We start from the raw sequence: 15,017 nt of genomic DNA, 5'->3' as shown, positions 1-15,017 counted from the left end.
TTGAATTCCTGATCATCATAACTCTGCGTCCTTAGTGCTAGGTTTACAGACATGAGAACAGAAAGAAAAGACCCAGCTATACATTAAATTTAAGAAATAACTACAAAGGGCTTTGGTTTAGGAAAAATAAAACAATATAAAACCAACAAGCTATCAGGCAAACAGGAAAATTTGAAGTTAATATTTTATTCATAAGCATTTCAGAAGCCTAGAGATACACTTAAATTTTTTGGTACATATTAAGCCACTCTGGAAATGATTTCCTTTGTTTCCCCCACCTTCTTTTGCTTCTTTTCTGAATGATTCAGAAGACTGCTCCTTATAAAAAGTGATCATACAGGAAAAAAAAATCCACATGGTAGGACATTCAACTTTACAATTTTTAAAATAAATAAAAAGAAAAATTATTCTATAACTCAAAGCAAATTTATTTCTCCTCCTTCTTCCACATTCTCACCCTGCTTTTTCTTTGTTTTGTTTTGTTTTTGAAGTAGTATTTCATGTATCTTATAATGCCCTTGAACTCTTAATCCTACTGCCTTAGGAGCTGGGATTACAAGTATGTGCCACCACACCCAGCAAAGTGTCTCTGACAAGATACAATGGTGCTGGCCTCTGTCCTACTTGTAATTTTCAACTACATACCATGATAATTTACCATCATGCAGTTAACTTTCTCTCTGAGTCACAACACCACACTAACAACATACCTGGCTCTTGGCTGCATTTCCAATGGCTCGAGTTCTGGATCCCAAAGATATACAGGCCCTGAATAAGATGAGAACAAGAGCTCCTTTGTTTACCTGGTACACTACATTGTTTTATGTGCCTTTATATAGTTTTCCTCATGCAAAATTCAATTTAAAATAATTAAAACAATCAGTATTTTAAAATCAGGTAGTAGAAAGAAAAACTTTATATATTTCTAAACTTTATAATAACAGAATAGTGATAAGAATTTTAGAATTTAAAAAATTGTCCTAATAGTTGACAATACAGTATTGGTGCCAAAATTGTTTTTCAAATTCTACTGGCCTGAGACCTATTAAAAAGTAATCATATTTAGTAAAGTAAGGCTGCTTGGATTTCCACTCTAGTTCAACAGCTAAGTATCTGTAGGAGTTAGGTAAGTATCTGTAGGAGTTAGGTAAGCATCATTTGCTCCAGTTTCCCATACGGTGACAGTGATGACATCACCTGCTCATCAGGTTATGTGAGGACCAGGAGAGTGAATGTAGGTGTTAAGAAGTGCTTTCAACACCTGGCACACAAAAAAAGCAAATGCTTGCTATTTTAACCACTACATTTTACATGTCACATGAAGAATGACATTTTTATCATGTGAGTGAAGAAAATGTTCCCATGATTTCAGTTTTAACTACAAGAAACTATTCAGTCAACAAATACTATGTATACATAACCCATTCTCTATCCTTGGATAATTTACAGTTTATTGAAAAAATTGAACAGAACACATAAGATTATGAAAAAAGAACAACCACATCCACATAATAGAGCTTAGGAGAAGCAATTTCTAAATTAAGACTTGAAAAGAGATAAAAGCATTTCATTTGTAGCTGTTTTGTGGAAAAGGACGTTCCAGGCACATAGGTGCTCAGGTTAGATATGGTTTCCTTCTAAAGGTCCCAAATGTAATGACACTGAGATGGTAAAAATCTTTGAGATGTAGGGTCTAGGAGACAGATTATGTATGGGGCACCAGACTCGGAAAATCAGTACCCCTTTTACAGAAGTATGTTCCCTTTCTGACACAGCCAGAGGCCATTGCCAGAACACCAGCACTGTGAAGGAGGTATCTCCAGCCACTAGAATCTGGAGCCAAGTCAGTTTCCTTAGAATTCCCTAGTCTATGGGGTTGGGGATTTAGCTCAGTGGTAGAGCGCTTGTCTAGCAAGCGCAAGGCTCTGGGTTCAGTCCTCAGCTCTGGGGGAAAATAAAGAATTCCCTAGTCTGACACTTTCCCCTGACAGTCCTATATAACCAGCATTCCTGATTCTCCCCAACATAAACATCTCATAACATTTAAAACCAATTTTATTTTCCATAGTATATATTGTCATCTAATACAACTTAATTTTCTTGTTGTATCTTTAGATCAAAATATGAAATCTGTAAGGGAACAGGCACTGTCCTCATTGCACTATTCAACATGGTAGCCAATGCTCACATGTGGTCAGTACAATTTAAAATACCTAATTATGTGCCTCAGAACTAGTCACATTTCAGGTTCCTTGCACTTTCATGTAGCTAGTAGATACAAAAAACTATACAGAGAACAAATATACACAACAGAAAGTTCTGCTGCACTGGCCAGGAGCACTGACTGGTAAATTGGAAGGACACTTTCTGAATGGCATATAGATCCTAAGGGAAACAAGGAAGAATACAACCTGCATATTTCATAGGAGGCTTGGATTAAGATAGTATTAAGGTCAGACTGTATAGAGCCTCAACAACCCAATTACAAATCTGAAACGTTGGCATCCAGTAGTGGAAATTCATTAAGTTTCTGAGTAATGGAGAGAACAATGTATGGTGATGTATAATACAAAACGAAGGTTCTATCTCAGAGTATGACTTGCTAAGAGCTGACATATCACACTGAGGCCCACTGGACTTCGGTTTCAGCCATCTCTACATCTGTCTGCTCCTCTCGAATTTGCCACATAAGCTTTAAAAAAATCCCTACTTTTTTCTTTTCCCTTTCCAGACACAGATCACAGTATTCTTAGCCTTCTGATGTCACTGTGTTGTTGCTGGATGAATAATGATGAGAGATAGCCAGCAAGCTTCAATCTCTTCACCTCCTTGGTGAGCCTTTATGACCCTCTTCTTAGGTTGCCAGTTTGGCTCTGAATCAAATTTTCAACAGCTAAGCAACATGTTAGTTCCAACTATAGTGTCAGGGTGTCCAGAAAGCAGAGTTCCTCAACCATGGTGATCCTGACATTCAGGGCCAGAGCTGCTTCTGTTGGGTGAATGGGGCTGTACTGTGTTCACAAGGCGCCAATAGTACCCTTTCCACTCCCACTCTCACTCTCAACTGTGACAGCCACATAAAAATCTTCAGGTAAGTGTAAGATGTCCCTGTGAGGACAAAATCACCTCCATCTGAGAACTACTGCCTCAAAAAGTTCCTGTAAAATGTGATTCTTTAGACACTAAAGTAAACTTGGGAAAACATTCTTTTCTTAAGAGACTTTCAATGCTTCCAAGTAAAGAGACTTGAGGAGTTCTTCGGAGAAAAAGACATCTGAGTACTGTTTAGCTACCTGGGGGAAATGTAGAAGAATGGCACATTGTTGCTATAGGCTTTCAAACAGCTTTTTAGAAAAGTAAACTTTAGGCATATATAATTTAATGACAACCTAGAACTTCCAATCTTTAATTATGGCCAAAAGGACTGAATAAATATTTTAACAAATGGAAAAATAATGGAAGTTTCCATGTTTATTAAACATAATTTGGGAATTAAATTAGCTTGTAACTTGAGACCATTAACAGAAACCACACAAATATTTAAGAAGCTGATCAGGTATTAGGCATGGCAATACACACCTTTCATCTCAGCACTTGGGAGGTTGAGGCAGGAGGATTAATTCCAAGATCAGTCTAGGCTACTTACCCAAAATCTTGTCTCAAAAAACAAAAACAAAAACTCATCAGTGATTGTAGATACATATTAATTATTAGATTAGGATATGGTCTTATTTAAAAAATCACCGGGTCCAAACACAAATAAATATGCACAACAATTTTAAGGTTCTTTAAATGATGAATATCTGGCTAGAAAATCTGCAAATTATCATCTGCAACATACTTTTGTAAATGAAATTTTACCAGATCTCAGTGATTATCATTCATTTTTATAATGATCATAGACTAAAAAGACTACCAATGGCACGTAAAACAACATAAATTCATAATACCTACTTATATTATGTAATGTCAGATCCCTCACCCAGAAGATCAAGGCAATGACTGGAGAAACATTTTGTTTTGTCTTATATTAATATTTGAAGATTTTTATAACAGTCTTAGGTTTGGCTATGCTGCAATTTGTACCATCAAACCTTATAATCCCCTAAACAAACAACTTAAAAACAAAACAGCAAATATAGTCACTGAATTTTTGTCAGAAGCAAAATAATCATAGTAGCTTATCATCCACTCAATATGAATTCTCAAAAAAAAAAAAAATACCAAAACCCAACCCCAAACCCACAAAGTAAAAGGAAACAAAAAAGATAGCTATTGTAATATTAATTGCAAAAATAAAATATAAACACATGAAGATAGAACATGGGTTGGAAATAATGAAATGATTATACAAACACTAAAACAAATGGTATAGAAATACTTTACATAGAAGTTAGTGAACAGAACATCAAGTCCATTTTCCCCTTTCTATCTTAAAAACAAGTAGAAACCATCTGTAAGTTTTATTTCTGCACACAATTATAATTTTTAATTTTGTCTTTTCATGTACCTCTATTTCTAGGCTTAACAATCATTTTTTTCTCATAATAGATATACTTAATAAATGAGTAAATTATTGGCCCTGGGATTATAACGATTACCTGGTTTATGTCCATATTTGAGTAAATAAACATCTAGAATTAATAGAGAGGTGATGGGTCGATCTATTTAAAAAAAGAGGCTTAAAGCATTCTAGACTACATTTGGAAAGTAATCAAAGCATTCTGCATTCACCTATGCTACTCTTAAACATACTGACATATTCCTAGAACTATAGTAACCTCAGCATTTAAAGGTGGTTTAGCACTGACCTTGGCTAACAGTTTGATTTAAAATTAAGTCTGGATCATTCACAAGGGTCAAATAAATTACCTTTCCATAAAAATACATGAACAGAATTTTCCTCATAAAATTACAGGCTAACAGGAGCCTACAAGAAAGAGTTTTTCACATGCAAGTGTTAGTTGTGTTCGTTGCCAATAAACTTCCCACGTTTCCATGACATAATGCTACTAACTCTTTCATCAAGAGTTCATAATGGAAACACTCCACAATCCTGTTTATACAGGATAGTCTCCTCTGACTCACCAACAATTCACTCTAGAAATACACTTTAGGTAGTGGCCTTTGACCCCAGCAATTTCTACTAATTGACAGAATTACCAATATAGTCGGCCAAGATTCCCTCTGCCGCGTCTCTCCTGAATGCGCCCTTGTTAACCTAATCCCTTCGGAAACTGGTCAGATGGTCTCAAATTCTCAAGGACAACACCTCATCTCTCCGTCTATAAATAGACTGGTAGATAAATAAATAAAACAAATACTTCTAGGATTAGAAAAACTGCCATTCATCTTCTGCGGTATGCAATACCAGGCAGGGGTCACTTTTCTCAGCAAGCTGTCTCTCGGGGAGATGGGGGAGGGAGGGAGGGCAGACTGCAGAGCTCTAGTCTAGCTAGCACAGGATAATCCCAGGCCACGCCGCGCAGGCCACGGGAGACCTCCCTTCATGGATGGGACCCCTCGGTGGCCCCGCACTAGCCCCTTCCCGCGACCTAACGCAGGGGCTCTAGTGGGTCAAGGGCGTCTGCGGCCAGCAGCGGCGACACGAGGGCGGGCGGGCAGCCCCTGTCGCCCTCGGTCCCGGCTGGGGACGCTGCACCTGCCAGGGAGGGCGTGCGTGCCGGCCCGCCCGGGGGAAGGGGGCGTGCGGCACTTACGGCGTGCACCTGTCGCTGTACTCGTTGGCGATGGTCTCGATGCCGCCGCTCCTCGCCACCGCGATGTAGCAGTTGAGGAAGCCGAGGTCGATGCCCACCACCGACATCCCGCCTACGCGCCGGGCTGCGGGGACCGCGTCCCGCTGCGGGCCGCTGCTGCGGGCACTGCGACTCCTGCGAGAAGCAGAGGAGAGGACCCACTCTCCGTCAGCAAATCAATCTAGGGCAGGGCGTCGGAACTGCGGAGGTGGAGCCGCCCGCCTGCGCCGCACCGCGCCGCCTCCGCCCCGGCCCGCCGCCTCGTCGCCACTGCGGTTCGCCGCCCACAACCGGCAGTTACTGCGCTCTGCGCCTGCGCGCTCGGCCCCGGGAGGCGCGAGCCGCCGGTCGGCTGGGGCTCGGCGGCCTCGCCCTCGGCCGCTCCCGTCAGCGCTCGGCAACGGCTCGCTGCGCAGCGGCGGGTTCGAGAAAGAGCTGGAAAGGGGAGGCGGCGGGGCCGCGGGCGGGGCGGGGCGGGGAGGGGCGGGGCGGCGGTCGCGCGACGGGAGGCGAGGCCAAGCGGTCTCCGGGCAACGGCGGGCGGCTGCGGCCGGAGGAGCGCCGCTCACTCAGCACTGCCGCCCGCCTCGGCTCGGCGTCGCTCTCCTCAGCACCGCTCGCCTCGCCCGCCCGCTCGCCCGCTCGCCCGCATCCTCCGGCGGCCCCGAGAGCCGCGGCCTGGTCGCTCACCTGCCGGCCTCGTCGCCCCGAGGGGCCCATGTGTGGCCAGCGCCGAGGCGCCTCCCGGGAGCCGCTCTGTGAGGTGGCGCCCATTGTGCGGTGCCAGGGCCGCGCCCGCCTCAGAGCCACCCCGCTGCGCCCGGCCCCGACCTCGGACTTGGAGTGCTTTCGCCATGAAAACTGGGTTTCCAGGCCCCGACCTGCGGCCCGGTGAGCTTCCGAAAAAGAGCCTGCGGGGGGCCGTGCTGCCTGTGTGCACTTTGATCAAGTGTTATACTTACGAGGACTGGCGGCCCAGCTCCTGCCCGTGCACATCCCAGTGCGAGCTCGGCTCTTTCCCATCCAGCCCCTGTGTCCTCAGGTCCGTAGGGGCCGGTTCTTCGTGGATCCGCTGACCCTTCTCAGCCGGTTCCTCGTGTAAGCCCTGTTCCATCTCGTCCAAGTTTTTGTGTGCCTTCAGTTCTATCCTGGAGCTAGACACGGAGTTTTTATCCGCATATTGAATACGCTCATGGCCCCTTCGTAGGATACTCAGACCCTTCACTAACAACACCGCTGTCAAGGCAGCAGCAGCAAGTGTGGCAATAGCTCCTGTTGTTGTTACTATAATGAATGGGAAGTACATTTCAGGACCGACACCAAGTCAACTGGGAGGTCACTATTGCCTCAACCCTAGTGTCTCTAAGGAACCTTTCTTGTCCAGAGTTCGAAGGAGGCATGCTCTGTCCCACTCAATGAACACTTCCCTGGGAGACCACCCGACTTGGCTTCCCAGCAGGCAGTGCGCGCACAGAGCAGGGATTGGATGCTTCTGGCCCATCAGAACTCTGGGTTTCAGTGGCTTCCACTACCTAGTTGCCCTATTCAGCTATCATCCTGAGGGATATTGATCTACTAGAGGCTAGATTTGTTCCTGGATAACCTTGAAGCTCTTCTGGGACCACAAATTCCATTTTATTTATCTATGATGTCTTTGGAACCTCGGGTGTAAGTTTTCCTTAAAATGTTAAAAAGAAATCACTGATGCCAGGAACAAAGAGTTCTCATTCTTTACAGCTAACAGGAGGAAATGAGTACTTAGAGGTTAAAACAGGACAAGTGTTTAGAGGTTACATGGATTTAGGTCTTAATCCCAGTCATTCATAACTTTTACCACCTATAGGACCCTTAGCAATTACTTTCCAAGCCGTGGGCTCAGTGTCTCTCGAAATGGTATTACTCACTGGGCTGTTTTTTAGACTAAATACAAACATAGCATTAGTGTCTGGCACCAAAAGGTCAATGTACTTATGCTTGGCTCCTTGGACTATAAGGATAATGATAATTTATACTGATCGTGTATCCAGCAAACTTGCTGCACTCTATTGTAGATTCTAGTGTGTTTAGTTTCTTAGACTTTCTCAGTTTCAAACCATATAACCTAGGAAATAACTTTATTTTATCCTTTCATTATTGTTTTCTCTTAATGATGTTTAAGCTTGCCAATAAAATGTAGACTATAAGGAATAATAGTGAGCATACTTGTCTCTACAGAAAATGTTTATAAAAAATTCAAAAATTAAAAAAAAGAAATTAAAAAATTAACATTCCTAGTTTGCTATGAGTTTTTCTTCTCTTGAATGCTGAAACTTAGCCAAATGCTGGTCATCATTGAATGAAATGGTACCCCTAGTCCCAATATGTTACTCAGTGAAAAATATTAGCAGATGCTTTAACATCCTCATGTTCCTGAGCTAAATCAGCTATCCAAAGATGATTTTGATTGTTTTCAGATATACTACATTTGACTTGACTATGTAGAACATTTGCATCTAAATTCACAATTGAAACCAACCATTTTGCTTCCTTTACTCTTCTTCAAGATAAGACTAGCTTTATAGTTTTTTCTAAATTTATGTGATAAGACACAATGACCAAGACAACTTATAGAAGAAGTTATTGGAGACTCACATTGCAGAGCATTGGTATCCATAATTGTCACGTGGGGAGCATGGCAGGCAGGCACGGCACTGAAGCAGTAGCTGAGAGCTCACATCTTGACTCACAAGAGGAAGGCACAGAAAGCTCCCTGGAAATGGTACAGGCATTTGAAACTTCAAAGCCCACCTCCAGTGACACATCTCCAACAAGGCCCCTAATCCTTCTCAAATAGTTCCAACAACTGAGGACCAAGCATTCAAACATACCAGCCTATGGTGCCACTCTCCTTCAAACCACCACACTAACTTTGTAGACTTAGAAGGAGGATTCCTCTCTTCTCTGACAAAGATTTATGACCACTGGTCACCACATTATTTTAGTGGCTATAATTTATTCATGGTTTTTACTATTTTGAGTCAACAGTCATATTTTTATTGAAAATTACTATTTTATCTACACCTTCAAAATGGCACCTGTTGATTTATTTAAGTCAAATCTCCTTAGCCTTTTTTGTCTTTTTTTCCATTCTTAATATTGCCTGTCTTTGTCGTGGTTCTTTTATCACTACTACTTAAAAGAACTGGCTTTTGATTTTCCTGCCTTCATCATTATGTCTTTTTTTTTAATCTGCTTTTACTGTTTCCTTTTTTGTTTTTCCCACCTGGGGATTCAACTCAAGATCTCACACATGCTCAGCAAGCATTCTACAACTGAGCTATAACCCCAACCTGGTCTATTTCCCCCTTTCCTAATCCCTAGAGTTAAATATCTGCTTCATTAATGTGATGGTTATTCTTATGCCAACTTGTCACAGCTAGAGTCATTTGGAAAGAGGGGATCTCAATTAAGAAAATGCACCTACCAGATTGGCCTGTGGCACATTTTCTTAGTGATTGATGTGAGACAACCCAGTCACATTGTGCATGGTGACACCCCTGGACAGGTGATCCTGGGGTGTAAAAGAAAGCAGGATGAGCAAGCCTTGAAGACCATGACAATAAACACCACGCTTCCATGGCCTCTTCATCAGCTCCTGCCTCAAGGTTCCTGCCTTGACTTCCTTTCATAATGGACTGAAATGTGGAAGTGAAAGCAAAATAAACCTTTTTCTCCCCAAGTTGCTTTTTTTTGCAATAGAAACCCTAAGACAAAATTCAATGTTTTATAATTCATACATATTAGGCCTTAATAAAATTCCTTCTAGATATTATTTTAGCTATAATCTTACCCAAAATTTCAGAAGCTGAGACACAAGAGTGAGAAATGGAGATTAAAAATACCATCTTTATTACCAGTAACATTAATAAATGACTGATATACTTGTGGATTTGTGATTATTGAGCCCCACATATAGTAAACTTACCTAAGCATAGAGTAACTAATGTCATGTTCAAGTCTCCTCCTATAAAATTTATATTAAGAAGGAAGAGAGTGGAATGTATGTAGACTCATAAGAGAAGTAAAAAGGGGGCTAAATTATTCCCAAATTCACAAAAGTTAGCATTTTTCCTTTCAAAGGCAGTAAGCACTTAGCTAGGTTTATTAATTTGTTTATATCACTACGTCTTGCACAACCATTTCTGGGTTCAGGTTTGAAAATCTTTCAGCAACAGGTCTCTGAATGATGAAACATATAAAATATTATTTTAAGTAACTAGAGTTATAATTTAGCTAAATATAGTTTCTTAGGGGGTGCTGATGATTGCACCCAGGCCCCCATGCATGCTGAGCACATACTTTACCACTGAGTTATATTCCCAGCCACTAGAATCCATTGGCAGTATTCCCCCCTCTTTGGCTGTCCATTATGCATGAGTCTAAATAGTAATCCTTTTAAAGTTTTGAGTTGGTCTGTTTTTCCTATTTTGGTATTTCATAATCATGAGTCTGTAGATTTTACTTATTCAGTGTATGTTTTGTTAACCTTTAATGGTTTTTGTCAGTTTTAATTTCTTTATTTAAGATAACGGGAGAAGCACTGGAATATGGCTCAAAAGTTAAGAGTGATTGCTGCTCTTCTAGAGGACCCAGTTTGGGTTCCCAGCACCCACATCAATTGGCTCACAACTAACTGTAATTCTAGTTCCAGGGAATCTGCACACATGTGGTGCACACTAACTCATGCAGGTACACACACATACACATAAAATAATCTTTTAAAAAGAATGGGTTTCATCATGACATTTTCATACACAGGTGTCACTGTACTTTGTGTAAATTCACCCTTCAGGGGGTTTGAGATTCTTGAAAAGTATAAACCACTATTTCTTTCACTGTTCCTCTCACTCCTTCCTTTCTTCCTATTCCTTTTGGATTTACTAGAATCTGTGGAGTTTCTTGCATTCAAGCTTCAGTGATTCTTAGAGCATCTTTTGACACCTGATTTTAATTCCCATTTTCCACCTCCAGATATTCTTTTACAGACCTGCTTGTATCTTAATACTGCCTTTTTTTCTTAAAAACATGATTGATTTAATTATTTTAAATATAAATATACAGAGTCTATTAGAGTAGCCTAGTACATTTTAAGGCCATGAGGTGCTCATTTTATTTGTTGCATCTACCGACTCTGCCACATAATGATTTTGTTCCCCCATGTTATAACCATAAACTGGTCTTTACTGGAGCCTGCTTTATCTGTAGGTTTTTTTCTCAACCAAAATTGTATTCTTTGTGCCAAGCAGAACAAATATAGATTCCTATAAACAACAGGAATCACATTAGGCACATTCAAATTGACTAAGCTACTAAAGAAGTTTTCATCCACAAACAAGGGCTAGGTGTCTAGTAAGAAACTACACAGTAACCAAGTGAACCATTTCCTTTAGTGGTTGTGAAACAGGAAAGAAAGAGACAAGAGACCAAGGCAACATCTGAAGATAATACCTGGCCACAGCTGGCTAATGAAGTTACCCTAGCAGTCTCATTAGGCTCCGGCATGCTTAAAACTCACATGATTTATTTCAGATGTAAGATGCTGGGTGAATATTTTCCCCAAATTCTTTAAGTTCATCCTTCCTGAAAAAAAAATTCCCCACTTTTTTATTAGTAATGAATGAGTTCAGAAACCATTTTTGGATATTAACACTATAGTGTAAGGATTTCTGCATTCACATATAACATTAGGAAGTGCTAATTTTGGCATCAGAAATTAGCTGTGTGGCATTGTCTACTAGACACAAATCATCCCAATATTTTTCCATGTGAATAGAAAACCAGAACAAAGCATTATTCAAATAAAAGCTGCATTCACAAACCCAGTGTGGTTTCATTTTCTTCAATCAAGGTTTCCACTTAGATTTTTGTTAATGATAAAAACAGAGCTCAGAAGGTAAAATACATCACTGTTCTTTACTGTGTGCATTAAATATCCTATTGTCAACAAGCCAAACATTTCAAATCAGGGTTTCAATATCAAAGATTATTACCATGCCACTCTTCCGTAACTTCACTCAGATAAGCACTGGTAATGCAGTGGCAAAACAAACAAACAAACAAACAAACCAAAACCAAAACAAAAAAACCCTAAGGCAAATGTGCTGCATTGTAAGCACTTAAAAGAAACACCCCAGTTTTTGCCCTTTTCGCTGGCACTGGCTTCAGTAACCCAGATCTGCCACATATCACTTCAACAAGAAGTCTACTGAGAATACACAATAAAAAAAAAAAAAACTGACAAGATTAAATACTGGCAGGTATATCAGCTTTCTTCTAATACAAACGGTAATAGTCACTGTCCTCCATTTAAATAACTATCCTGTTATTGGGTGTTTAAGGAATTTAAAGGTGGCCCTTAAAACACCCTGTAAGCAAGACCTTTAAACTTTAAATCCCCTTGTTTCATCACACTAATTTGACATTTGACATTAGAGACATTTAATGTGCAAACTGGCAAAACAAGTGTAGAGGAAAGGACTTTTTAAAATGATGTGCCCAATCAATTCAGTTCTTTATAGTATCAACTCTCCACTGAAATGAAGTAATTGGTATTAACAAAATACAAATTAGATCCTAACTTTTCAACTTACTATGAAGCGAACATGTTTAACCACATGCACCCTACAGAAGCTCTGTGCTGATGTTAGCAGTATCTACACCTACATCCACTCCTTATAAATGTCCCTCTACAGTGACATCACTGGTGGTCAGGGGGTCCTTGAGTTACTAATAAAAAGGAACATCTGTGTACAGTTCCACTCACTCAGCTCAAGATTACAGAATTCCACTATATTCAGGGCATTGCAACTCCTCAGTTAGCTCTCCCAGACTCTCTATTCATCCAGACAATCCACTGCACCAAAATGATTGTCTTTGTACACAATTTGCCATTGGCAGAGAAGTATTTTCTCCGAGTATTACCTCCAACATAAGTCATGGGAGGTTAGGAAATTCCTCATCATATGAAATATGTTAACAAGTGTGCCTAGCTAGCAGAATCAACTTTTTTCAACAACTGGGAATGTGGTTGCTAGTCTGGGTGTCAACTACATCTGGAGTTAACTAAAGAAAGCCTAAGGAGCTGCGTACACCTGTGAGGGGTTTCTTCTTAGTGCAATCATTTGCAGTGGGAAGAAGCACCATTAAACCAGACCTTTTGAGGTGGTAAGATCTATCTTACTCTGGGCCACACCTGTTGGGAGAAGCCTGTATAAGGGACAGGGAAGAAGGAAGTGCTATGCTCTTTGTCTGCTTGACCTCGTTGTCTGGCAAGTCCATTCCTTCACTGGCATTAGAGCCTACTTCTGCGGGATTCTGGAATATATTAAAGACCAGCTGAGACATCCAGCCTCATAGACTGAACAACTATTGGATTCTTGGACTTTCTGTTGATATACAGCCATTGTTGGACTAGCAGGACCACAGCCTGTAAGCCACTCATAAATTCTATATATAGTCAATCAGTTCTGTTCCTCTAGAGAACCCCAACTAATATAGAAGTCTCACAAACACATACAGTTTGCAAAATTTCCATAGTGGGCAACATCCATCCTGGGTAGCAATCATCATTAACTGGCTTTACCTAGTCCTTGTTCGGTTTTCTATTGCTGCACACTGGCTTTCACTAGTTCCTTACCATCTTTTAGCTAGCAAGTGTAGGAGTAATTCAACGGAACTTGAGCCATTTACAGGTCTTGTTGCATCTGTGACAGTACTGCCCCATGTGCTAGCATCTCATGGCCACTGACATGGAGTCAATCGGCTGCTTTTCCAGAGGGCATTTAATTTGGTAATCAAAGACTCAAACTTTATCTTCAAACACCCAGCATTATACAAAGGATGATTTTTCTTTAAAATTATGCTGGGAAATACATTGTGAGAAACTTAGCCCAGATAAGAAAGGGTTGAAACAAAACAATTTTTTAATGTATGAAGACAGGTGGCTGAAGTGAAGGTAAAGGGTCTCAAACTCTAATCCCAGCTCTATCAGGCCCCAAATTATATAGTCAAGTCCCTAAATGCTATGGATTTTTTTTTTGAGTCTGGGTCTCAATCTGTAGCCCAGGTGGGCATTCAACTTGCGATTCTCCTGCCTCATCCTCATATGTGCTGTGATTTCATGTGTGTACCACCATGCCTGGCTTAGATAGAAATATCATCTCTAGTGTTAATATATCATAATCTGATCTTCTGTTGTTGTTGGACAATTGTTTCCAAGTCTTAGCATATTTTTTTTATTTAATTTGGAGCTCCTGTACCATACAACGTGAATCTATGTATGCTCTCTATGGTGTGTGGCACAGGCTTACATCCTTTTCCTTCATCTTTCTCTGTTAGTCTATGTAGTTCAGGCTATCCTTGAATTTGTGGTAATTCTGTCTCTGCTCAAACACTGGGGTTCCAGGTGTGTACTACCAGTCTTCATAACCATTCTTCAAAACGTTTTAGCTTTACTGGATAGTATTGTAGCTCGCAGTCATGGGGAGTTTTAATTTCAAGCCCCCAAATTAGCCAACACTTAAATTTCTATCTTCATGTGGTGTCAAAGCTTCCCTGGTGTTAGCACTGGTGTTTCTGAACCCTGCAAGAGGCTGCAATCACCACTCTCACTTATTAAGTCTTATGTATATTCCTTCTGACTTATGTTATTTCCTTTTACTAAGAAAGTACCTTCAAGCCCTTCGGAATATAATTTATGTGTGTTTATGGGGGTTGGACAATCATGCCAGCAAAATTTGACATATTGCTTCTTGGCATATACACCTGAGAGTTGCATGATCCAGACTCTTTTTCAACTGGAGTAATGCTTTAATTTGCTCTCTTGTCTCTACTCTCATGGTTCCCCTGCCCCCACCAATCACAGTGCCAACCTGTCCTCCTCAAGCAGAGATTTGACTTTGTTAATTTTAAATAGTGGGTTTTCACTGCCTGAATGTCCAGCTCTGTAAATCAAAGTCCTTCACTGTTTGATTCCTGTGGGTTTGGATATGTCCCCTCCAATGTGTACTGAGATGAGCCCTTAAGAGGTGATCAGGCCATGAGGGCTCCTCTCTCATTAATGGAATCAAGAGCCCTCTAAACAAAGCTTCCCACAGTTTAATGAGACTGCTCCTGCTTGCTCTGTGAGGACACAGCAGCACTGCTGGTGCCTTGAGTGTCAGGCTGCACAAGTGTGGAGAACATGCTCTATATAAATTATTTGGTATATGTTGTCCTCCA

General features: G+C 40.9%; 2 protein-coding genes across 2 annotated transcripts in view; both read right to left on the bottom strand.

The window, feature by feature from the left end:
* The window catches only part of Hspa4l (heat shock protein family A (Hsp70) member 4 like), a 49,763-nt gene extending 43,728 nt beyond the window's left edge, over nucleotides 1–6,035 (bottom strand). The window contains exons 1-2 of the mRNA XM_028895057.2: nucleotides 5,721–6,035; nucleotides 711–768 (exon numbers count right to left, since the gene is read on the bottom strand). Of these exons, the coding sequence (XP_028750890.1) occupies nucleotides 711–768; nucleotides 5,721–5,827 (165 nt within the window). The 5' untranslated portion in view covers nucleotides 5,828–6,035. The remainder of the gene's footprint in view (nucleotides 1–710; nucleotides 769–5,720) is intronic.
* LOC119088250 lies at nucleotides 5,833–6,533 on the bottom strand. Its single transcript, XM_037207287.1, has 3 exons — nucleotides 6,253–6,533; nucleotides 5,953–6,167; nucleotides 5,833–5,894 (listed from the first exon to the last, which is right to left on the bottom strand). The coding sequence occupies exons 1-3, from the start codon at nucleotides 6,531–6,533 to the stop codon at nucleotides 5,833–5,835; spliced, it is 558 nt and encodes a 185-aa protein (XP_037063182.1).
* Between the last annotated feature and the right edge of the window lie 8,484 nt (nucleotides 6,534–15,017).

This window comes from Peromyscus leucopus, chromosome 6 (assembly GCF_004664715.2).
Source record: "Peromyscus leucopus breed LL Stock chromosome 6, UCI_PerLeu_2.1, whole genome shotgun sequence".
NCBI lineage: Eukaryota > Metazoa > Chordata > Mammalia > Rodentia > Cricetidae > Peromyscus > Peromyscus leucopus.
Note: the sequence above shows the minus strand (reverse complement) of the source record. Positions and strands in the feature narration are given on the sequence as shown.

Bases quoted from the DNA above. Each gene is read 5' to 3' on its own strand.
- LOC119088250 (XM_037207287.1), bottom strand. From the start codon at position 6,533: ATGGGCGCCACCTCACAGAGCGGCTCCCGGGAGGCGCCTCGGCGCTGG. The intron at 6,168-6,252 runs GCCGCCCCGCCC...GCCGCTGCGCAG, and splicing joins TCGCCTCCCGTCGCGCGACC to CGAGCCGTTGCCGAGCGCTG. The intron at 5,895-5,952 runs GCCCTGCCCTAG...TGCTTCTCGCAG, and splicing joins TCCACCTCCGCAGTTCCGAC to GAGTCGCAGTGCCCGCAGCA.